General features: G+C 42.0%; 1 protein-coding gene across 2 annotated transcripts in view; it reads left to right on the top strand.

Moving 5' to 3' along the window:
- Positions 1–213: 213 nt before the first annotated feature.
- The window catches only part of ttyh3a (tweety family member 3a), a 64015-nt gene continuing 39550 nt past the window's right edge, over positions 214–24678 (top strand). The window contains exons 1-2 of one of the 2 annotated variants that reach the window (XM_014193068.2): positions 214–1317; positions 17985–18154. In XM_014193068.2, the coding sequence (XP_014048543.2) occupies positions 1192–1317; positions 17985–18154 (296 nt within the window). In that variant the 5' untranslated portion in view covers positions 214–1191. The remainder of the gene's footprint in view (positions 1318–17984; positions 18155–24678) is intronic. The other variant, XM_014193067.2, reaches the window with a different exon arrangement.

Genomic DNA, 24678 nt, shown 5'->3' with positions numbered 1-24678 from the left:
AATTCATAATGACAAAAATGTTGTTATTGTACAGTGTGTGTGTGTCAATGATTTCCTGGATAGAGCCCAATAGTTTGTTCATTTATCCCTTCACTCAGCAGGTCGACTCGACAACTCGCTCTTACTGAAAATATGCCTGGGTGTGTGCAGCTCCACCATCTCGCCACCAGAGGCCACTACACACAAATCATTTGCACGAGACAGCGGCGCTGCGTGAGGAGTGCGGTTGTGGGTGCGAGCGGGACTGCAATCTGCATCGGATGGTGTGGAGGTTGCAGTGTCGTAGTCTCCCGAACAGTTCACCGGATTGTTGTTTATCTTTAGCGAATGAACAGGAATTGTCGACTTTAAACTACTTTGCAATACAGTAAAAGACTTGGTCGCCATCAAAGCATTTAGGAAAATTGAAGAAAAGACAAAGGGCGCAAATGGAACTGGAGCAACCACGGACGGAGCACGGATATATCCGTTAAGCTAGTTAGCAAGCCAACTAGCCTGCTGCTAGCTTTACAAATTGGAACACGAGGAACAATCAACTGGCTATGACTGATAATGAGGAAAGGACAGTCAAATTATAACCCAGAAGGAATTATTGAGAATCAATCAAATGTTTTAGCTACGCTTTTTAACTTACGAAAGTATTTGAATGAAATGGATGCGTTCTGTACAATTGCTCAACAACAATAGTTAGCCGGCTAGCTAGCTAAGGTTACTTGCATGTTGAGTTGGGAAGCTATCCATTTAGCCAAATAACGTTACGTCATCTGTACAGTAGTTAACCAGACAGACAGGCAACTACAACAAGGTGGATGAACTGTCAACTTCGTGGGGGTGTTCGTGACGTTAACGTTAGTTGACTGGGTAGCCTATTATTCCTCCTTCAGCTTGTTTGGCACAGTTTAGTATTACACATGACAGAAGTGAACATGGGAGTGTTATAGGACAATGGATATAGTTAGCTACCCGTTTGTTAGTACCGTTGGGAAGAAGTGACAACCGATATCTCAGGTACAGTTTAAGCGTTGGACCACAATGCATTAGGTCTGACGTGCTGCATTCGGACATAGGGATCTCTTTGGTTTTACTGGACCGCTTGCTAACAATAACTTTATGACGCGGGCTCAGTCCATTATTTCATTTTTGACTGACCACGCAGATCAGTTTCCCTAAAGAGTCCACAGCTCTCATACCATGGCAGCGGTTGTCAACTACTCACCGCCGTGGTGGGTCAACCTGCTACACCGACTCCCTCATTTCAACCTTCAATTCGAACAGACAAGCAGTGATTTTCGCCCGGAGGACTCGTCATATCAACAGGTAACTTTATGACATGCACTTACTCGAACTGTGTCTTGTGAATCAGAAGCAATAAATGTCTGTCAAACGTTATACGTTTGTAAACAAAGCAGTTGCCAGTGGGTTGCTGTTTGATGTATGATAATATTCTGGGATGATGCAATTGATAGAGGATTTTGGGGAGTTGAACAAATGGGGCAGGCATCAGCACAGACCAATGCAGTGTTATACCCCGGTGCACTGACAATGCCTATTAAACTTGTTTGGCGCAGAGCCTTTGCAAGAGTATTCAAGACTCCTTATTAACCGTGGTTCCCTAGGCATGGTACAGCACATAGACCCAGTCCCTACTGAGACTGGAGGGGTGACTAACAACTACTCTTGCAGGCTATGTTTCTCAAACTGTTGTCATGTTGACTTCCCATTGCAGAAACAGCCACTGTTACCTTCTGACAAGACATGACATGTATGGATTCCAGGGATGGGTGGAGATGGATTAAAGACAGTGGTCTTTAAACCGAGTCATAACAGGGATCCCATATTTCATAAATTGCAGCATAATCATAGCTATTCATCTAGGCATGTTTTCCCGTTCTCCTAATTAAGTGTGTGTGAGGGGGAGCATAATGCCCATTTACGGTGTGGCCGTTATGGCTTTGGCCTGTGCAACTGCAAACAGAAACTTTGGACATTTTAAATTAGCTAATCACAGGAGATGGGGATTTCCAAAATGAGCTTGTCTGCTTCCAAAGTGTATGGAGGAGGATGAGATTAACAGATGGCTTCCCCTTCCCTGTCAGCTGCTGTGGGTATCACAACGACAGTTGTCACAACAGGCTCTAAAAAGAGGGCTGTATTTTCTGGCACTGAGTGTGACTGTCAGTTGAGTGCTCAGGGAGAAGGGAAAGGGAGATTGCCAGAGCTGCTCATTCACAGCTTCTAGGACCAAGATAACCTGTCAGTTATCAGACGTAATACTGGGCCATGGGCCTGCTGACCGAACACTTCATCCAGCCTACACATCTCAAGATAACCCCAGATTAAGTCATGCTGAAGGAATTGAATGTACTATCCTCAACCTACAAAGTTATTTCTCAAATTTCTTGAGATAACTCTGTCCTAACCAAAGCAGGCTGTGGGCCATGTCAGTGTGAATGAGACTCAGTCATGTCTGTAATGTGCCATGTGTTAGCTGATGATTAGTCTGTTAGGCATTATTTGCATTCTTTTCTGCATTCTTGTCATACTGTAACTCTGTTCCTCAGGAGACAGAGCCTTGATGTATGACCTTTGACCTGAGGTTGTGACCCCCCAAGGTCATCTGGCTGCCCGATTTTACGTTTTAGTCACTTAGCAGATGCTCTTATCCAGAGTGACTTAAAGTTAAAACATTCATCTTAAAGAAGAATTTCACTATTTAGGACCATAATCTGTATTTTTGATGTAAATGGCATGTTATAGAAGGTTCCAGACAGTTTTATTTGCAATTTCACTTGATTTTGAGAAACTTATCCCACCAACAATTGACTTCCTGAGCCTTATTCTGGAGTTACAAGGCATCCAGAAAACATGAACTGATGCTCCAAATACGTCCTTTTACAAACGGCAAAGCTCTCAGTATCCTGATGCAGGTCTTTAGATGTTGTACACATTACATTTTGTCATACTGAACTTTATCCACAACTTTATAATGTATTTTTTAACTCAAGCGATAATTTCTAGCGTGCACATATTGGTGTGCATGCGTTTACTTCCTTGTTCCTCTCGCTTCTGCCTATAAGTTAGGGGGGACGTGTTTAATAAACACACTAGCCAGTCCACAACAACGTGTCCACTGTAAACGCAGGGCTGCTAGCTAGCTGCTGCTCGCTAATGTTTTTTACTATGCTACCAACATGTCTGACTAGAGAATATGAGGAGGAAATGTTCGAATTTGCAGGCAAGCCTTATTTATTTGAGCCGGCATACACAGACGAAGATCTTCAACAGATTGAGGATGACAGAGAAAGGAGAGGGTGAGACGGAGCAGGCAGGGGCTCAGGCAGATATTCAACCAGCAGCTGAGATGGGACTCAGGACCTCTGGGAACTGGTGGTATACCTCTGACGGCAAGTGCCTTTGCTTGCACGGAGTTGGACCTGCTTATACCAGATTTGGAAAATCTATACTGAACAACAATATAAACGCAAATGTCAATTTTTACTGAGTTACAGTTCATATAAGAAAATCAGTCAATTGAAATATGTTAATTTGGCCCTAATCTATGGATTTCACATGACTAGGCAGCGGCGCAGCTGTGGGTGGCCAATCAATCAGAATGAGTTTTTCCCCACAAAGGGACTTTTTTATTAAAGACAGAAACACTCCTCGGTTTCATCAGCTGTCTGGGTGGCTGGTCTCAGATGATCCCGCAGGTGAAGAAGCTGGATGTGGAGGTCCTGGGCTGGCGTGGTTACACGTGGTCTGCGGTTGTGAGGCCGGTGGACGTGCGGTTGTGAAGCCGGTTGCATGTACCTTCCAAATTCTCTAAAACAATGTTGGAAGTAGCTTATGGTAGAGAAATAAACATTAAATTCTCTGTCAACAGCTGTGGTGGACATTACTGTAGTCAGCATGCCAATTGCACCCTCTCTCAAAACTTGAGACGTGTGGCATTGTGTTGTGTGACAAAACTGCACATTTTAGTGGCCTTTTATTTTCCCAACCACAAGGGGAACCTGTTAAATTTTTCATATGCACAAAAGCTTATTTCTCTCATTCTGTCCACAAATTTGGTTTACATCCCTGTTAGTGAGCATTTCTCCTTTGCCAAGATCATCCATCGACCTGACATGTGTGGCATATCAAGAAGCTGATTAAACAGCATGATCATTACACAGGTGCACCTTGACGGGATCCTGAGGCCCGTTGTCGTGCCATTCATCTGCTGCCATCACCTCATGTTTCAGCATGATAATGCACAGCCCCATATCGAAAGGATCTATACGCAATTCCTGAAAGCTGAAAATGTCCCCAGTTCTTCTATGGCCTGCATACTCACCAGACATGTCACCCATTGCTATGCTCTGGATCGACGTGTACGACATCGTGTTCCAGTTCCCGCCAATATCCAGAAACTTCAATGGCAACAGTCGTTGAAGAGGAGTGGGACAGCATTCCACAGGTCACAATCAACAGCCTGATCAACTCTGTGCGAAAGGAGATGTGTCCCGCTGCATGAGGTAAATGGTGGTCACACCAGGTACTGACTGGTTTTCTGATCCACACCCCTAGCTTTTTTATAAAGGGTATCTGACCAATGGAGAACTGTATTCCCAGTCATGTGAAATCCATAGATTAGCGCCTAATGAATAATGAATTTATTTCAATTGACTGATTTCTTTATATGTCCTGTAATTCAGTAAAATCTTAAATTGTTGCATTTATATTTGTGTTCAGTATACATGTTTGTCTAAATGTCCTTATGTGCTGGAGAAGCTAATTGCTAGATGCTTCGGGGGTGTAGTTCACTATAGGCTATGGCACTAGTAAAAATCATGTTTGATCATGTCTTTTACACAATACATGTTTTCATTGCTTGCTAGTAATTATATAAATCGATCTTTAAAAAAAAGTTTGGATGTGTCTGACTATTCCTTCCTCATTTGACAGGTTGTTCTGTCTCGGAGGAAGCTGATTTAGTAGCTCTCGTCACCAACGAGCATAATTTATTTCCCCTTATAAATTGTTTAGGGTGTTCATGTTTCCACATATATCTAGTAATTAATTTCTTCTAAATGTATATACTGTTGCTTCCTCTTTTGCCAGTGTCATGGTATTTACTGTGAGGTTAATGTGTCGAGGAAATGTTTGGTCGAGTTGCATTGTCTCATTTCAGTTTCATATTTAACTGCAGTAATTTACCATTTTGCAATCCTCCCAGTGGATGCAATGTTTGTTTATTTCCATATTGTAATGTGTCCTGTGTTTTGAAGTTATGCGCGTCTCGGTTTTCTCCGTGCATAATGGGAGCGCGGTTCCATAAGTAATATGTTTTGCCTCCTGTTGGCCTGCAGAACTATTGTTAGGAATTGTGTATTCATTAATGGAAATTATTCCCGCATATTATTTAGACAGAATATGTTAATGTAGGTTTAAAGAAGTGTGTGTTACATGATTTAATATGCCATATTTGGGTTAATGGTACGGTTCATAGGGAGGGGCCATAGGTATAAAGGTACCTGTTTCACCTGTGAGCTTCAGTTATGTTGTAGCTCTGCTATGTGAGCTGTATGGGGAGGCTGTCCATAGTCTTGTATACCCCAACCTGATATAGTTGGTTTGGCAGGGTAGGGAGGTTTAGGTTTTTGATTCATATTCAACCCTGTATTTTGAGTCTGTTCATTTTGTAAATACCTTTTAGTAGGTTATGTACATTTTAATTGGGTTTTGTCATTCACCGGGAATTACCTTTCACTGTTTCACTGGACACTATTTTGCACTTGATCCTGCTGCCTGCTACTGACTGCCCTTAAGGCTGCTCCAACATCTGGTCCCTACGACATGTGCCTAATGTTGTGTCAAATGGACAATGAATGCACCAATCCTCCAATTTGGCATGGTATAGTTTGATATGGAATATTTTCTTATTTTATAGACTAATCAACGGTGGTCAGCCCCAGTCCTGGCCGATATGCCGCCCTAGGCGGAACCAAAAAAAATGCCACTCTCCTATCCCCGCAAAGTAGAATAGTAGCCTAGGCTATACTGTGTCGGCCTGCAATACACTTTTATGAATGTCTGTGTAACCTACCGTTTGTAAAACAGGCAATTTACCGTAATAATTAATTTACCGCTCTCATTCTCGGAGTGGAAAAGTTGTTTGCACAGTTCAAAATCTCGTACGCTTGTGAGAAACAACTTTTGGTTTATTTCATAACATAATTGACATGCTCCATATGAGCAATGAGCATCTGGTTTCTCTGTCCTGTTAATTTTGACGGAGCACGCATAGAAGTACCTGGCTTGCTTCTCGCAAATGTAAAATGTAGGAAAGTGCCCAGCTGGGCTTCTCAGTTTTTCTTCACCTCAACGAAGTGCATTTCTTTTAATACATTTTTTATGTCCATTCAAATTTATAGCAGTTCCTCACAGTTAGAGGTCGACCGATTTTATGATTTTTCAACGCCGATACCGATTATTGGAGGACCCGAAAAAGCCGGTACCGATTTAATCGGCCTATTTTTATTATATATATTATACATTTATTTGATTTATTTCTTTGTAATAATGACAATTACAACAATACTGAATGAACACTTATTTTAACTTAATATAATACATCAATAAAATCAATTTAGCCTCAAATAAATAATGAAACATGTTTAAATAATGCAAAAACAAAGTTTTGGAGAAGAAAGTAAAAGTGCAATATGTGCCATGTAAGAAAGCTAACGTTTAAGTTCCTTGCTCAGAACATGAGAACATATGAAAGCTGGTGGTTCCTTTTAACATGCGTCTTCAATATTCCCAGGTAAGAAGTTTTAGGTTGTAGTTATTATAGGAATTATAGGACTATTTCTCTCTCTACGATTTGTATTTCATATACCTTTGACTATTGGATGTTCTTATAGGCACTTTAGTATTGCCAGTGTAACAGTATAGCTTCCGTCCCTCTCCTCGCTCTTACCTGGGCTCGAACCAGGAACACATCGACAACAGCCACCCTCGAAGCAGCGTTACCCATGCAGAGCAAGGGGAACAACTACTCCAAGTCTCAGAGCGAGTGACGTTTGAAACGCTATTAGCGCGCACCCCGCTAACTAGCTATCCATTTCACATCGGTTACACCAGTCAAATCTCGGGAGTTGATAGGCTTGAAGTCATGAACAGCGCAATGCTTGAAGCATTGCGAAGAGCTGCTGGCAAAACGCACGGAAGTGCTGTTTGAATGAATGCTTATGAGCCTGCTGGTGCCTACCACCGCTCAGTCAGACTGCTCTATCAAATCATAGACTTAATGATAATATAATAAACACACAGAAATACGAGTCTTAGTTTCCGGATTCGACCATATTAATGACCTATCATCTCGAAAACAAAACGTTTATTCTTTCAGTGAAATACGGAACCGTTCCATATATTATCTAGCATCCATAAGTCTAAATATTCCTGTTATATTGCACAACCTTCAATGTTATGTCATAATTACGTAAAATTCTGGCAAATTAGTTCGCAACGAGCCTGGCGGCCCAAACTGTTGCATATACCCTGACTCTGCGTGCAATGAACGCAAGAGAAGTGACACAATTTCACCTGGTTAATATTGCCTGCTAACCTGGATTTCTTTTAGCTAAATATGCAGGTTAAAAAATATATACTTCTGTGTATTGATTTTAAGAAAGGCATTGATGTTTATGATTAGGTACAGTCGTGCAACGATTGTGCTTTTTTCGCAAATGTGCCGTGTGGCTCAGTTAGTAGAGCATGGTGTTTGCAACGCCAGGGTTGTGGGTTCGATTCCCACGGGGGACCAGTACGGAGAAAAAAATGTATGAAATGTATGCATTCACTACTGTAAGTCGCTCTGGATAAGAGCGTCTGCTAAAATGACTAAAATGTAAAATGTAAATGTTAAATCATCCCCCGTTTGGCGAAGTTGGCTGTCTTTGTTAGGAAGAAATAGTCTTCCCCTCAGTTCACAACGAGCCAGGCGGCCCAAACTGCTCCATATACCCTGACTCTGTTGCAAGAGAAGTGACACAATTTTCCTAGTTAAACCTGTTAGGGACAGATGTGCTGCTAGCGGAACGCCTCACCAATATCCAATGGTATAGAGTGGTGCGAATTACAAATACCTCAAAAATGCAAAAACTTCAAACATATGACTATTTTACACCATTTTAAAGACAAGACTCTTTACAACGAAAGCAAAACATTAGATTATGTCAGGAGAGTACCCAGCCAGAAATAATCACACACCAATTTTTCAAGCTAGCATATATGTCACCAAAACCACAGCTAAATGCAGCACTAACCTTTGATGATCTTCATCAGATGACACTCATAGGACATTATGTTATACAATACATGCATGTTTTGTTCAATCAAGTTCATATTTATATCAAAAACCAGCTTTTTACATTAGCATGTTTTGTTCAGAACTAGCATACCCACAGAAAACTTCCGGTGAATTTACTAAATTACTCACGATTAACGTTCACAAAAAAACTATTATTTTAAGAATTATAGATACAGAACTCCTTTATGCAATCGCGGTGTCAGATTTTAAAATAGCTTTTCGGTGAAAGCACATTTTGCAATATTCTGAGTAGATAGCCCGGCCATCACAGGCTAGCTATTTTGACACCCACCAAGTTTGGTACTCACCAAACTCAGATTTACTATAAGAAAAATTGGATTGCCTTTGCTGTTCTTCGTCAGAATGCACTCCCAGGACTTCTACTTCAACCACAAATGTTGGTTTGGTTCCAAATAATCCATAGTTATATCCAAATAGCGGCGTTTTGTTCGTGCGTTCAAGACACTATCCGAAGGGTGACGCGCCGGCGCATATCGTGACAAAAAAATTCAAAATATTCTATTACCGTACTTCGAAGCATGTCAAACGCTGTTTAAAATCCATTTTTATGCGATTTTTCTCTTGTAAAATAGCGCTAATATTCCGACCGGGAGTCGTTGTTTCCGTTCAAAGACTGAAAAAGTAAAATGGACTCTTCACGTGCACATGCGCGCCAGTCTCATTGTTCTCAGATCAACCACTTACCAAATTTTTATCCGGCCGTGCAAATACTGCCCCCTATCCCCAACAGGTTAAGGTAATCTAAAAATATCCTATGGAATAAATGAAGGAACCGCTTTTCAGATTTTGCTAGGTGTCATGGGAATTATGACTCGCACTTTGGTAGTCAATTCTTACCATGCCCATTATTAAAATAGGATTTCCTGCATATAGAAATTACAGTTTTCAGCATTCATCACAGGTAACTTAAACTCAATTTTTTTATTCAAACAGTTGAGAGTATTTGTCTCCTAAGCAGACTCATCAGTATTGTTGTCACTTCAGAGCTGTATGTATGTATGTATGTATGTATGTATGTATGTATGTATGTATGTATGTATGTATGTATGTATGTATGTATGTATGTATGTAAGTCATAATAATAATCGACCGACTAATCGGTATCGGCTTTTTTGGGCCTCCAATAATCGGCATCGGTATTGGAGTTGAAAAACCATAATCGGTCGACCTCTAATGGAGAGGTCTTGAAGCAGGCAGGCCTTCCCCGGGTGGAACAGCACCTCTGTCTTGTCAAGGTTGAGCTTGAGGTGGTGCGCCGACATCCAAGTCGCGTGTTGCCACCTGGGTGTCAGAGGGGGGTATCTTGGCAAAGGAGAAATGCTCACTAACAGGGATGTGCACTACATTTTTTAGAAATTAGCTTTACATGTAAAGTACAGATATCCCCAGAAACGACTTAAGTAGTGCTTTTAAAGTATTTTTATTTATGTGCTTTACACCACTGGATGTTACAGACAGTAACTGTGCTGTCCAGCACACTCTTCACTAGGCTATAATGTGCTTTCAGTCTTCAAAGGTCTTTCAGGGTTATGGGACAGCTTTTGTCTTGGGCCAAGTATGTCAGGAAATAATTAGACAGTCGGACAGATTATTGATGCTGACGTTCTTGCCGTCCCTGGTGACTAAGGGCTTATCCCCTCCAACATCCCTCTCCCTCTCTCGACAGTCTTGACGATTCCTAAAAATATTCTACCCATCTTCTACTCTCCAACCCAACTCTTATCTATACCTACATATGCCATACCTCACACCTGACTACTGTAAACACGATTGAAACATACAGTATATGACCATCAGTATCCTTACCTAATTTCTGCACCTGTAGAGCTCTTTCTGGTTCAAGCAGCAAGGTAATAGCAACAAGGCATACAACTGTAACGGGTAAATCCATTTGAATTCAATCACTTTCTGACAACACCCCTTTTGATTTGAACGCAACCTACCATACACATTTGCCCATTGTAGAAGTGCTCAGAAAGTGACTTTTTGGACCTGAATGCCAAAACCTTCAAGAGATTAAGGTGCTCAACGTTGACTTATTTTGCATACCCCACCATACCATGAGACATGTCTTCATCACTAGGAAAGATAAATGTTTGAGATAGAATTTAAAAGTTTTACAAACTGTATTGTTAAACTGTATAATTTTTCCTCTTTTCTTCTTTTTTTTACAATTCTGTCTTTTTTTTTTTTACCTGAAGTCAATTATCTACAAAATCTCCTATCTTTGTTGAATACAGCGTGGGTGTAATGTTTTGGTTGATAAATGTACTAATAGGAATATAATTTACATTTTTGACTTTCAAATGTTACCACAAAGCTCACTGGAGGTCCACACATCAGAGAATGTTTACTTGAATGGAGATATATATATATATCCATTCAAGTAAACATTCTCTGATATATATATATATACGGTTGAAGTCGGAAGTTTACATACATCTTAGCCAAATACAATTCCTGGCATTTAATCCTAGTAAAGATTCCCTGTCTTAGGTCAGTTAGGATCACCACTTTATTTTAAGAATGTGAAATGTCAGAATAATAGTAGAGAATTATTTATTTCAGCTTTTATTTCTTTCATCACATTCCCAGTGGGTCAGAAGTTTACATACACTCAATTAGTATTTGGTACCATTACCTTTAAATTGTTTAACTTGTGTCAAATGTTTCGGGTAGCCTTACACAAGCTTCCCACAATAAGTTGGGTGAATTTTGGCCCATTCCTCCTGACAGAGCTGGTGTAACTGAGTCAGGTTTGTAGGCCTCCTTGCTCGCACACGCTTTTTCAGTTCTGCCCACACATTCTCTATAGGATTGAGGTCAGGGCTTTGTGATGGCCACTCCAATACCTTGACTTTGTTGTCCTTAAGCCATTTTTCCACAACTTTGGAAGTATGCTTGGGGTCATTGTCCATTTGGAAGACCCATTTGCGACCAAGCTTTAACTTCCTGACTGATGTCTTGAGATGTTGCTTCAATATATCCACATAGTTTTCCTCCCTCATGATGCCATCTATTTAGTGAAGTGCACCAGTCCCTCCTGCAGCAAAGCACCCCCACAACATGATGCTGCCACCCCCGTGCTTCACGGTTGGGATGGTGTTCTTCGGCTTGCAAGCATCCCCCTTTCTCCTCCAAACATAACAATGGTCATTATGGCCAAACAGTTCTATTTTTGTTTCATCAGACCAGAGGACATTTCTCCAAAAAGTACAATCTTTGTCCCCATGTGCAGTTGCAAACCGTAGTCTGGCTTTTTTATGGTGGTTTTAGAGCAGTGGCTTCTTCCTTGCAGAGCGGCCTTTCAGGTTATGTCAATATAGGACTTGTTTTACTGTGGATATAGATACTTTTTTTTACCTGTTTCCTCCAGCATCTTCACAAGGTCCTTTGCTGTTGTTCTGGGATTGAGTTGCACTTTTCGCACCAAGGTATGTTCATCTCTAGGAGACAGAAGGCATCTTCTTCCTGAGTGGTATGACAGCTGCGTGGTCCTATGGTGTTCATACTTGCGTACTATTGTTTGTACAGATGAACGTAGTACCTTCAGGCATTTGGAAATTGCTCCCAAGGATGAACCAGACTTGTGGAGGTCTACAATTTCTTTTCTAAGATCTTGGCTGATTTCTTTTGATTTTCCCATGATGTCAAGCAACAAGGCATTGAGTTTGAAGGTAGGCCTTGAAATACATCCACAGGTACACCTCCAATTGACTCAAATGATGTCAATTAGCCTATCAGAAACTTCTAAAGCAATGACATCCTTTTCTGGAATTTTCCAAGCTGTTTAAAGGCACAGTCAACTTAGTGTATGTAAACTTCTGACCCACTGAAATGGTGATACAGTGAATTATAAGTGAAATAATCTGTCTGTAAACAATTGTTGGAAAAATGACTTGTGTCATGCACAAAGTAGATGTCCTAACCGACTTGCCAAAACTATAGTTTGTTAATAAGAAATGTGTGGAGTGGTTGAAAAACGAGTTTTAATGACTCCGACCTAAGTGTATGTATATGTGTGTATATATATACACACACACACACCCTCCCTCCGTAGGAAATAATATAAATACTACAATTGGCATGATCATTTAAGTTGACATTGCACATTGGGTGGACCGACGGCCATCTTTGTGGCACTAATTAGAAGTTAAAATTACAATTCACTTAAAATGTCAAAGGTGTTGCAGTGGTCTGAAGGGATAGGGCCATTCTATTAATTATATTTCTACGATTGAAATGACACCCACCTTGTATTCAAGAGCATGTTGTCAGTAATCACACCTTTTATTCTGATATCCAATGTCTTAATGATGACAGACAGTCATCCACTTTTCTTAATTGGTGCTTTATAGATAGAAACGTTTTGGCAATAGTGAGAAACGAATGAAGATGGCTGTCTGACAAATTCCTTCACGTTAGAAGGCCAGCATAGTGGTGGGTTGTCAAGAGGCAGCTTTTGTAAGTTGTGGACCAGAGCCAAGGTTTTGCGAGGTGGAAGAAGAGAGGCAAGTCTATTGCCATTGTGATGGATGGGACTGGAGCTGGGTTTGTTTGGGTGTGGGCAGACTGGGGTGAGGAGAGTAGACAGGGCCAGCATGGTTTCAGACTCCTACCTGGGTCAGAGAACCAGGAGAGAGGCCAGGCTAGCCTGAGGAGTGGGAAAATATATAGATTTAGGCCATATTTGGCCAGAAATGCCTTTTTTTTTAAAAGTAGGTTTCTTTGGTTAGGGCAAGTATGTTGACATCCACACTGCCAATAGCACAGTGAGATAGATGTACGAGAGAACCGATTTTTATGTACCTGGTGTGGTGGAGTGTTTGCACATTAGCCAAAAATGAAATTGTATTTATCCATTTACTTTGTCTTTACATAATGTCATCTAATGATGTGCCTTGATGTACAGGAAGTGGAAAAGGGCAACAGGATGATAATCTGTTATGTCAGCTTGTTCACCTGGTGTGACACAAGACTCCTAGCTGTTACAGGAAACGGGCTGTTTGTCACTGCATCCATCTGCATATGTTCATCAAGCAGTTCATTTTGGATGTGGGGAATTTGACCTGGAAGTGAAACCTGATTGTAAAGGACAAAGTGGACAGTTAAGTCTGCACATGTTACTTTCTCTCTTCCCTTCTTGTCTTGTGATTTGGGTCTACTATTCTTTCATGGCAATGTGTCTAATTCAAAGCCATGCTTAAGTGCCCTTTAATTGAACACATATGGACCACGATTTGCTCTTTTGACTACCGGTATGTGTAAAACGGAACTCCCATTCCTGAAATTTGAATCGCAACATAAAACAAGGACCATTTCCTTTTCTTGACAATGGGGAGTGAAAATGAAAGAAATCATGACTAAAAGGTATAGAATGACACTTAAATTGAAGGTCATTATTAGTCAGCATTGAATTCCCATCGTCTTGGATCAGAAGCTGGGAAGATGAGAAGGGGTTGAAACAATGCCAGCATCCTGTTCACAGGATGGTACGGCTCCTCTCCAGCCCCTTTGAACTTCACTTAGTCAGACAGTGACATTGACTATTTTCCATTTATTTAACCACTCACTGTATGAATTTTCTGTACTTGCATTTCAGCATATGTAGTATTTGAAAATGTTTGCGCAGTGTATCCATGAAGTAGTGGTATAATATCACTAGGTAACAAGATGGCTGCCCAGGAGATGGCGCTCAGTGAGATACTGTAATTTGACTTCAGATTTTGTTTCTTCCTGGTGTGGAAACCGTCTCAATAAAGCGCTTCAATGGAGAGGCCTCTATTCACCAAGAGCCCAGGGGCAGCCCATTAGGCTGATCTTACTGAAAAATGCATCTGTTTAAAGAACCAGTGCTGGTATCTTCCTGTTTAATATATCCGACTACTAGGGGAAGAGAAACTGTCTGGATCGTAATCTGTGTAAAGTACAATGAACTCCCAACCTGTATTCCCCCACAGGAATACAAACACGAGCGAGAGGCCTGTGTGAACTACATATGAAGTGCCTGCCCTCTCCCTGTGTGCTGCAGGCTGAAGTATGGGACTGGTGCTGGACCTAGAGTACTCAGCAATAGACCCGTTTCTCTAGCACAGTACTTAACATGTCATCAGGCCGTGAGATGCATTTGATAATAGGTGTTATGCTGGTTCTGTTTGATCATATTTAGCCTAAACTGGTTCACTTAAGCTATTCAGTTTGTTAGTTCACTCACTGACATGCCTTTTCATTACTCTTCACCTCTTTCTTTCTCTTTTCTTTCTTTTTCTCTCTCAATTCAGTTCAAGGGGTTTCATTGGCATAGGGAAACATATGTTAACATTGCCATAGCAAGTGAAGTAGATAATAAACAAAAGTGAAATAAACAATTAAAATGAACAGTAAACATTACACTCACCGAAGTTCCAAAAGAATAAAGACATTACAAATGTCATACTATTTATATATACAGTGTTGTAATGATGTACAAATGGTAAAAGTACAAAAGGGAAAATAAATCACTCACTCACTCACATTCACCCTAAGACTTCCAAGGTTCAGCAGATGGGTGCCTTTTCACATCAAAGCTCTATATCGTAAGATCTGATCCCAGACCATATCACATCTACCTTGCAGCCCAGCCAGGACTTTACGTCAGTATTGAACCCACTTTCTTATCATTTTCATCCACATTACCTGTAGGTGAATAAAGTGTCCTACTCCTACATACATTGTCTTGCTGATATGATTTTACACTCCAAGTTGAGAAGGCTACACTGCCAATAGAGAAGACAAACTCTTGCTATTCTTTCAACATTAGGCTAAACCAGGGGAGCAGTCATATCTTAATTGATACGGGCCATGCTCCCAGCTTGGCTTGTTTTAGCTGCATTCCTGCTCAGTTGCAGCTTTCTGTTTCCCGTTCACTTTTGCCTTTTAAACCAGTTGGCAGTTTCCACATAGTCCCTTGTTCTCTTTTCCCTATTCTGAAATGAGGCTATGTGAGAGAGATTCATTTGCCACTATAGCACACTCCAAATCATGTCTTAATGATTGATTCATGCTTTATAAAGCTCATAACTAGCTCTGCCCAGTTGATTACACTGATCAAATCTAACTTTATTTGTCACATGCTTCGGAAACAACAGTGAAATGCTTACATACAGGTCCTTGCCAACAATGCAGAGAAAGAAAAAAAGAGCATTTATAGAAAAACTTGGCCGTATACACGGGATGAATGTGTAGGGGTACGATGCAATTGAGGTAGATATGTACATATACGTATGGGTAAAGTGACTAGGCTTCCGGATAGATAATAAACAGTAACCCGACACTCATTTAACACCATCCAAAAGAATTTGTTCATTTAAGCAACAAGGCACAGGGGGTGGTATATGGCCAATATACCACGGCTAATGCCAGTTCTTCGCACGACACAACGTGGAGTGCCTGTCAATCAGCTATCAGCCAATCAGCATTCAGGGCTCAAACCACCCAGTTTATAAAAACAGATAGTTACCAACTTCTGCATATATCCTTTTTCATTTAAAGATTGTTTAGAAAACAAATAATTACAATCTTTACTTGGCAAACAGTTCGCAGTATAAAGTCTATTTTGTTTTTCCTGTGCAAGAATTAATGCCTTATTGCCTGAGATGGGCTCGATAAGTAAATGCATCTAAATATCATTGAAGTCAAGAAGTCTTAATGGATTTACTTCGGAGCCTTCATTTCCCTTTATCTACTGTTCCATTTTAGGGAGAATGCTTTGTTTTTTTGTTCGCTTTTCACTGTCCGCACGCATGAGCAGAAGACTGAAGCCCAGGCAGCGCCTAAAATTAGATCCTTATTTAGCATTTGCTCAAAGGAGCTGGGCTGTCTTGCATTTTGGAAATCATTTCCTATCTCAAAGGAGCTCAGAGCAGCTGTTGTTGAGGGAACGTGCGGTAATACTGGATTCATTCTCATTTAAGGCGTTACAACAACAGGAAAAGGTGGAGAAGAACAATCACCTAAAAGACCATTTCCTATGCACATTTGTTCTCAACTTGATATCCATGAGGTAGTGAAGCCAAATAATTACCACTGCTATCTGGGCATTTTAATCATATACAGTATTGCAATGGGCAAATCACTGCAAATGTACATCTGACAGCAGTAAAGAGCGATTGAGCGGTGCGAAACCCAAACAGTGGCCTTCCCCTCAGTCACCCCAGGGCCCTGGTCACTCAAGACTTTGTCTGGAGTGGAGTGACAGTCATTCTTCTATTTTCCCTCTGCTGGAGAAGTCGCCTCACACGAACCCTGACTCTCTTTTCCCCACTTCCTATAAAGTCACAAGCTCTCTGGTCTGGCCTGAGCCAACACAATGCTCTCTCCAGCACCCCGTTCTGTATGCCCACACAGAGTAGGTGAGACATACTTTGCACGCATTGAAAGGGAAAGATGGCAGCTTGTGAGCGTCCAAAGATTCCAGTCATTTTGAAGTGCTCACATGGAAACAGGAGTTCACTGGGTCCACAAAAATCAAGTTATTTGATATCAAGCCCAAATTTCATACAGGATATATCCATTACGATGAATCATAAGACTGAAGGTACTGTACAGCAGACAGATTGGGAGCATAATATGCTTTACAGTAGCTTCTGTTTTTATGATTCATCGTAATGGATATATCCTCTATGAAATTTGGGCTTGATTTGAAATAATTGTGGCCTTCCCCTGTATTATGAGAACTGGCTTTAAGTGAAACTTCAAAATGAGGCCAGGGAAACGCACAGATTATTCATATGTTATGACGTTAGAGACTAAGATTCTAAGGTTTCTATGTGTTTCAGTAGGCTTTATCAGAGTATGCGTCTTTTATGGTGGTGTGTTTGTGCTTGTTCATGATGGGGGGTTTTAATGAGGCTTGAGGTTTTTCTCCTTTGCCTTCTACGTTATTCTCAAAGTTATGAAGATAAGCCTTAATTACATGTGATCTGGTGTAAATGAGCTATGACGAGCCAAAGGGCATAGCTAATAATCAGAGAGACCATCTCATTACCATGTGATTCCTCTGGGTGGTCAGAGTGTATATCTCATTTAGTAGCTTCTCATTCCTTGCAGACTGGATGTGCAAGATAGCCTAGCGGTTAGAGCGTTGGGCCAGTAACCAAAAGGTTGCTGGTTGGAAGCCCCGAGCCGGCGTTGTGGAAAAATCCGCCCTTCTGCCCTTGAGCAAGGCAGTTAACCCCCAACAACAACTGCTCCCCGGTGGCTGATGACATGGACGCCGATTAAGGCAGCCCCCGCACACCTCTCTGATTCAGAGGGGTTGCGTTAAATGCGGAAGAAACATTTCGGTTGAATGCATTGTTGTGCAACTATCCCCTTTCCCCCAATATCATTCCAACGGGCAGCAGTAAAAAAAATGCATTTCGTCTAAATTAGACAATATTGTTCTAGGACCACAAAATGGATCCTGTATCTCTACAAAATCTCTCTGAAAGCTTTCCCCAGCGTGTGTGTGTGTGTGTGTGTGTGTGTGTGTGTGTGTGTGTGTGTGTAATAACCACAAAGCTTTCCGTTGCTATTATTCATTATGTGTGTGAGATGACGTCTCATCGTCCTCTTGTTCCCCCCTCAGTCCATCCTGCTGCTGGGAGGCGTGGCTCTAGCCTGCCTGGCCCTGGACCTCCTCTTCCTGCTCTTCTACTCCTTCTGGCTGTGCTGCCGGCGGAAGAAGAGCGAGGAGCAGCCCAACGCCGACTGCTGCTGCACCGCCTGGTGTGTCATCATCGCCACGCTCGTCTGCAGGTGAGTCCCACGTGGAAAGACGTAAGGCTCTGATCACTCAACAGACCATTGGTTCACTGCCCAAAATACAGGCCTAGCTGTAATGAGGTGGGCCATCTCTAATTTTAACATGTAAAGCCTGGGACTGCAGACGACAATGCAAGGATAAGCAATGTTCGCCATCACCCCTTAACCTCCTCGATTGGCCCTGTAGTGCACAGACATAAATACGCGTGTTCCATGCATGATGGAGCAGTTTGTGCCTTTTTAATCTCCTCTTTGATGCCTTTGTTATCTAACACATTGCCAACAGTCTTCCTCTGAGGTGAGTGATCACCTCCCATGGTGTCATACATGTCTGGCTTTAAGACCTCATGCCTAGTCTGCCGGAGGGAATTTGTTAGGGGTTTAACAGTACGTGTATTCGTACCGAACCATTCGGTACAGGGACCTCGGTTCGGTCCATACTGTGAACCCAAATGAATACATAAAAGATATTTACAGCCCAAAATAAAAACACGAGACCTATGTCTCTTGAGTACATTTCAGGCTATTCTGTTAAAACAGCTAGAGCCTTTGCGTACATTTTTATCAACATTTTAATATCAAACTGTACTTTTGTGAGGCTCAGAAGTTAATTTTGTATGATGGCGAGTGGTGGGATTGATTTAACCAGAATTGGAGGATCTTCATTCATCGTTTAAATCTCCAGTTTGGGAACATTTTGGCTTCCCAGTAGATTACAACGCCGATGGACAGAGAGTTGTGGATAAATGCTTAACAGTATGTCGTTCCGCTCTAGGAGAATAGCCTATGCAACAACAACATCGTCTCCCCTCTGCATTCATGCATTCTTTGGCAGCTGATTCTGACCTGGCCAAAGAAATTCCAAGAGCGATTGGGAGACTTTTTTTATTTTTTACTGTCTTCGGTTTATAGCCGCGACCATTCACGGTGGTTGAGAATGGGGGGGTTTCAGCCCCTCGTAAAAGTGCTCGAGCAACTATCATGGTGCGTTCATAAGCAAGAGGGAAGGGTACATTTTATATATACGACTGGGAAAAATCCACTTGAATGGCCCTCCAACAGGCAAATTCCCACCTCTCACATAGTTCGAAACGCAGCATCATAGTGGAAACTTGAGAGGCCCAACATAACAATTCTGTCACAACAGACAATGCTAGGAACATTGTGAATGCTGAACATTGTGAATAGCATTTAATTTTCCCGCTGTACCGAAACCAAACTGAAACGTGACTCCAAAACCGAAATGCGTACCGAACCGTGGGTTTGGTGAACCGTTACACCCCTAGAATTTATGGATAGTTTACTCTGCCGGAGGCTGAGCTCTAAGGAGAGCAGAGCTGTGACCTGTCTCCTAACTCATAATGGACACAGGAGGTATTTGACACACACTGTCTGATGCCGCTTTTATTGTTGTTTACACCTCTCCCCTTCTGAACTGATACAAGAGCAGACCTTCATTTGACATTGGACTTCACAAACCATGAGTTGCATGCTGTAGTCTGGGGATGACCGACAGGACCCCCACAATTCTTCTAAACTTTGACCCGTAAACTTAATCCCGTTGAGAAATGATTCTGTTTTTGTGTAGGCAAACAATTTCTCTGCAGTGGAAGGGATGTAGTGTTTAAGTTTGGTAGAGTGTAGCATCTGAAAGCTGCTGGTTTAGTGTCTAACTACTGTGGTGAGATGGTTGTATTTTTAGAACTAATCTTCCGCTTACTTCATTGGAGCTCTCAATTGGAAGGTAGGCTACTTGGGCGCTTGCTGCTTGGTGTTAACCCCTTCCTCGTCTGGTGTTCGCATTTTTTAAACAATCTAGCGTCTGCTCAAGCAGAGAATGTGAGGTGCACAGGGTTAAAAGGCTTGACACCACAAATCCCTCTACTAGATACTTTCTGCAGTCTGCCTCAATTTAAATCGTCCTCAGTCACTGCTACTTTTTTGTATCTAGGCTATTAGCTTTCCTTTCTTAGTCTAGGTTATCTAACTACTTACAGTTGAAGTTGGAAGTTTACATACACTTAGGTTGGGGTCATTAACTTATTTTTCAACCACTTCACAAATTTCTTGTTAACAAACTATAGTTTTGGCAAGCCGGTTAGGACATCTACTTTGTGCATGACACAAGTCATTTTTCCAACAATTGTTTACAGACAGATTATTTCACTTATAATTCACTATCACAATTCCAGTGGGTCAGAAGTTTACATACACTAAGTTGACTGTGCCTTTAAACATCTTGGAAAATTCCAGAAAATGATGTCATGGCTTTAGAAGCTTCTGATATGCTAATTGACATCATTTGAGTCAATTGGAGGTGTACCTGTGGATGTATTTCAAGGCCCACCTTCAAACTCAGTGCCTCTTTGCTTGACATCATGGGAAAATCAAAAGAAATCAGCCAAGACCTCAGAAAAAAATTGTAGATCTCCACAAGTCTGGTTCATCCTTGGGAGCAATTTCCAAACGCCTGAAGGTACCACGTTCATCTGTACAAACAATAGTACGCAAGTATAAACACCATGGGACCATGCAGCCATCATACCGCTCAGGAAGGAGACGTGTTCTGTCTCCTAGAGATGAACGTACTTTGGTGCGAAAAGTGCAAATCAATCCCAGAACAACAGCAAAGGACCTTGTGAAGATGCTGGAGGAAACGGGTACAAAAGTATCTATATCCACAGTAAAACGAGTCATATATCGACATAATCTGAAAGGCCGCTCAGCAAGGAAGAAGCCACTGTTCCAAAACCTCCATAAAAAAGCCAGACTACGGTTTGCAACTGCACATGGGGACAAAGATCGCCTACAAACCTGACTGTTACACCAGCTTTGTCAGCTTGTGGAAGGCTACTTGAAACATTTGTCCCAAGTTAAACAATTTAAAGGCAATGGTACCAAGTACTAATTGAGTGTATGTAAACTTCTGATCCACTGGGAATGTAAAAGCTGAAATAAATAATTCTCTCTACTATTATTTTGACATTTCACAAACTTAAAATAAAGTGGTGATCTTAACTGACCTAAGACAGGGAATTATTACTAGGATTAAATGTCAGGAATTGTGAAAAACTGAGTTTAAATGTATTGGCTAAGGTGTATGTAAACTTCCGACTTCACCTGTATGTGGATTAATTCTAGTGGGAGTGGTATTGATTTGTTTAAAGCTGTTGAAGTGGTTGTTGTCTGACTGAGAGATGCTATTATGAAGATGAGGCCATATGGATTATATTTAGAGAGTAAGTTGATGCCACAGAACACTGCAAAAGTGGAATGAGGACGTTGGAGAGGCATTGTTGTGCCATGTAATCTTCTGTGTGATTATGAACAGTGAAGAGTGTTACACAGAATGCATTTTTTGTGGTCAGGTGATGGGTCTCAGCTGTTGAACGGTTATTTATTTTATTAAACCCCTTATTTAACTAGGTAGGTCAGCTGTTGAACGGCTCTAGACTGAACCACAACTTGTTTTAATGGCCATCCATATTTAGGCTTTAGTTTGCATCATTGGTGTTTGCAAGTTGCTGCGCTGCACTGCAGTCAAAATTGCCATAGAATCTTGCCAGTTTTCAGCGTCTCTGTGTGAAATGTTGGTTCCTTACCAAACACCATGCCAACGTCCCTATGCTCTGAGGTAGACATGATGGCCGTGAGCTTGTGAGGCCTCGTCTCTGCAGGTAGTCCTCAAGCAATGTACTGGAAAGTAATGAGAAGGTTAGGAAAACAAAGGATTTCCCACATTCAAACTGAAATCATGCGACAAATGAGCGCCCACCGTAGTTTCCATGGCAACATTCTCTCAGAAGCCAACTCGGGACACAGGAGAAGACCCAGAGGGCTGGCTCCGGGCAGGCAGAGGGCTGGCTCCGGGCAGGCAGAGGGCTGGCTCCGGGCAGGCAGAGGGCTGGCTCCGGGCAGGCAGAGGGCTGGCTCCGGGCAGGCAGAGGGCTGGCTCCGGGACTCTGGTGGTTTAGAGTTAGAACCCTTTGAATGACAATAAAATGGTGGTGTATTTTCTAGAAGTAGGCTACCCCAAAAGTTCAGCAGAAGTGTAAAAATTGCAGAGCTAATCACACTAGATGGCCTGCTATACTGGACAAAATGTAAACACAACATGTAAAATGTTGGTCCCATGTTTCATGAGCTGAAATACAAGATCCCAGACATTTTCCATACACACAAAAATCTTATTTCTCTCAAATATTGTGCACAAATTTGTGTGCATCCCTGTTGGTAAGCATTTCTTCTGCCATATCAAGAAGCTGATTTAAATAGCATGATCATTATACAGGTGCACCTTGTGCTGGGGACAATAAAAGACCACTCTAAAGTGTGCAGTTTTGTCACACAACACAATGCCACAGAAGTCTCAAGTTTTGAGGGAGCATGCAATTGGCAGGAATGTCCAACGGTGCTGTTGCCAGAGAATTGAATGTTAATTTCTCTACCATAAGCCGCCTCCAACAACGTTTTATAGAATTTGTCAGTACCGTGCTGAGGAGTATTTATGTCTGTAATAAAGCCCTTTTGTGGGGAAAAACTCATTCTGATTGGCTGAGCATGGCTCCCACGACTGCGCCCCTGCCCAGTCATGTGAAATCTTTGTTATTTATTTCAATTGACTGTTTTCCGACTATGAACTGTAAGTAAGTAAAATCTTTGAAATGTTGCCTGTTTTTATATTTTTGTACAGTATACTTCAGTGGGATGGCAAAGTATCACATTGGGGTAAATGCTAAGGACGATATACCCTTTCACTATCAAAGAGTAGCTCTGTGTCTAGTATAGTGGGAAACCAGACCAAACTGTTGTCTGTTTCTGAGTCCTTCCTTCCGGAGTCCCTCCCAACCAATGATTTACACGGCTGTCTGGAATAACCACAGGCGAGTCCACCACAGTCACACAGACAAGCTTTGGAATCCCTATGTCTCACAAAGGGTCATGTTCTGAGTGGCAGTGACAGATAAGTGAATGAACAGTGCTGTCTGTCAAAATAATGGACCTAGAATTCTTAGAAAAACCTTCCTTTACGATTATGCAGCCCCTTTGTGAGTGATCTCTTAAGACAAACTATTGGCCAGAATGGCCACTCTGTAGTGTCTGGGGCACAGCCCAGTATTTCTGACTGATGAAAGGTTGTTGGTCTTACATTTACATTTACATTTAAGTCATTTAGCAGACGCTCTTATCCAGAGCGACTTACAAAATGGTGCATTCACCTTATGATATCCAGTGGAACAACCACTTTACAATAGTGCATCTAAATATTTTAAGGGGGGGGGTTAGAAGGATTACTTTATCCTATCCTAGGTATTCCTTAAAGAGGTGGGGTTTCAGGTGTCTCCGGAAGGTGGTGATTGACTCCGCTGTCCTGGCGTCGTGAGGGAGCTTGTTCCACCATTGGGGTGCCAGAGCAGCGAACAGTTTTGACTGGGCTGAGCGGGAACTGTGCTTCCTCAGAGGTAGGGGGGCCAGCAGGCCAGAGGTGGATGAACGCAGTGCCCTTGTTTGGGTGTAGGGCCTGATCAGAGCCTGAAGGTATGGAGGTGCCGTTCCCTTCACAGCTCCGTAGGCAATCACCATGGTCTTGTAGCGGATGCGAGCTTCAACTGGAAGCCAGTGGAGAGAGCGGAGGAGCCTTAAAGGGAGTCTTCTCAGTCTCCCTCCATCCGTCTGTGGGATAGGCTCTTCCCAGCCAACTGTTTCAAGGCGCTGTGACCCAGATGGAGAATGGTACCTCTCCCTGAACTGTAATTGCATCTCTGGCTGAATCTGAATGATGGATATCTGTCCTCCCTGAACCCCCAGTGAGTAATGACCGTCTGTACCTGCTGCTGCCTTAACAGGGAGCTTCTGGAGTCTCTCTGCCCACCTCTCTGGCCCTGGCCCTCCTGTGAGAACGAATCCATCCACATGATGCAAGTCTCTGCTAGCCCAGGCAGCTGAAAATATTTCTTCCCGGCTGTGGGAGTCTTATCGACTCCCATCTATGCTTGTAGGGGGAGAGATTCATCAAACTCTCTTCGCCCTACCCTCCTTTCACAGGCTATGAGAGGGTCTCTCCCCATTGGGAAGGAGCACAACCCATAATAAGCAGCGGAGGTATCATGAATTGAGCAAGACTACTCTCTGTGCTTAATGCTATTGTGTAATTCATGTGGTCTGTGCAAGGGAGGGGCCCGGTTAATCGAACGGACGTTAGTATTTGGTTATTTGTGAGTGTACATTTTTTGTTGCAAAAATGTGTAGGTCTATTTTAACATTGAAAAGCCTTTGTCTGAATGAACTAAAATGATCCATAATGTGACATTACTATATACAAGTAAATACCTTGACATTCTTCATTTAATAAAACAACAAACTTTTTAATATAGTTTTTATGATGTGCGCCCCATAAAAAGAGAGACACTGGTAGCCTTCACACATTTCACGCGTGTAAATCGGTAGGCGACGTGAACAAAACCTTTAAACAGGTCAACATTCACAAAGCCGCTGGGCCAGACGGATTACCAGGACAT

The sequence above is a fragment of the Salmo salar genome, chromosome ssa03, assembly GCF_905237065.1.
Source record: "Salmo salar chromosome ssa03, Ssal_v3.1, whole genome shotgun sequence".
NCBI lineage: Eukaryota > Metazoa > Chordata > Actinopteri > Salmoniformes > Salmonidae > Salmo > Salmo salar.
This window is presented reverse-complemented; position numbering and strand designations above follow the sequence as displayed.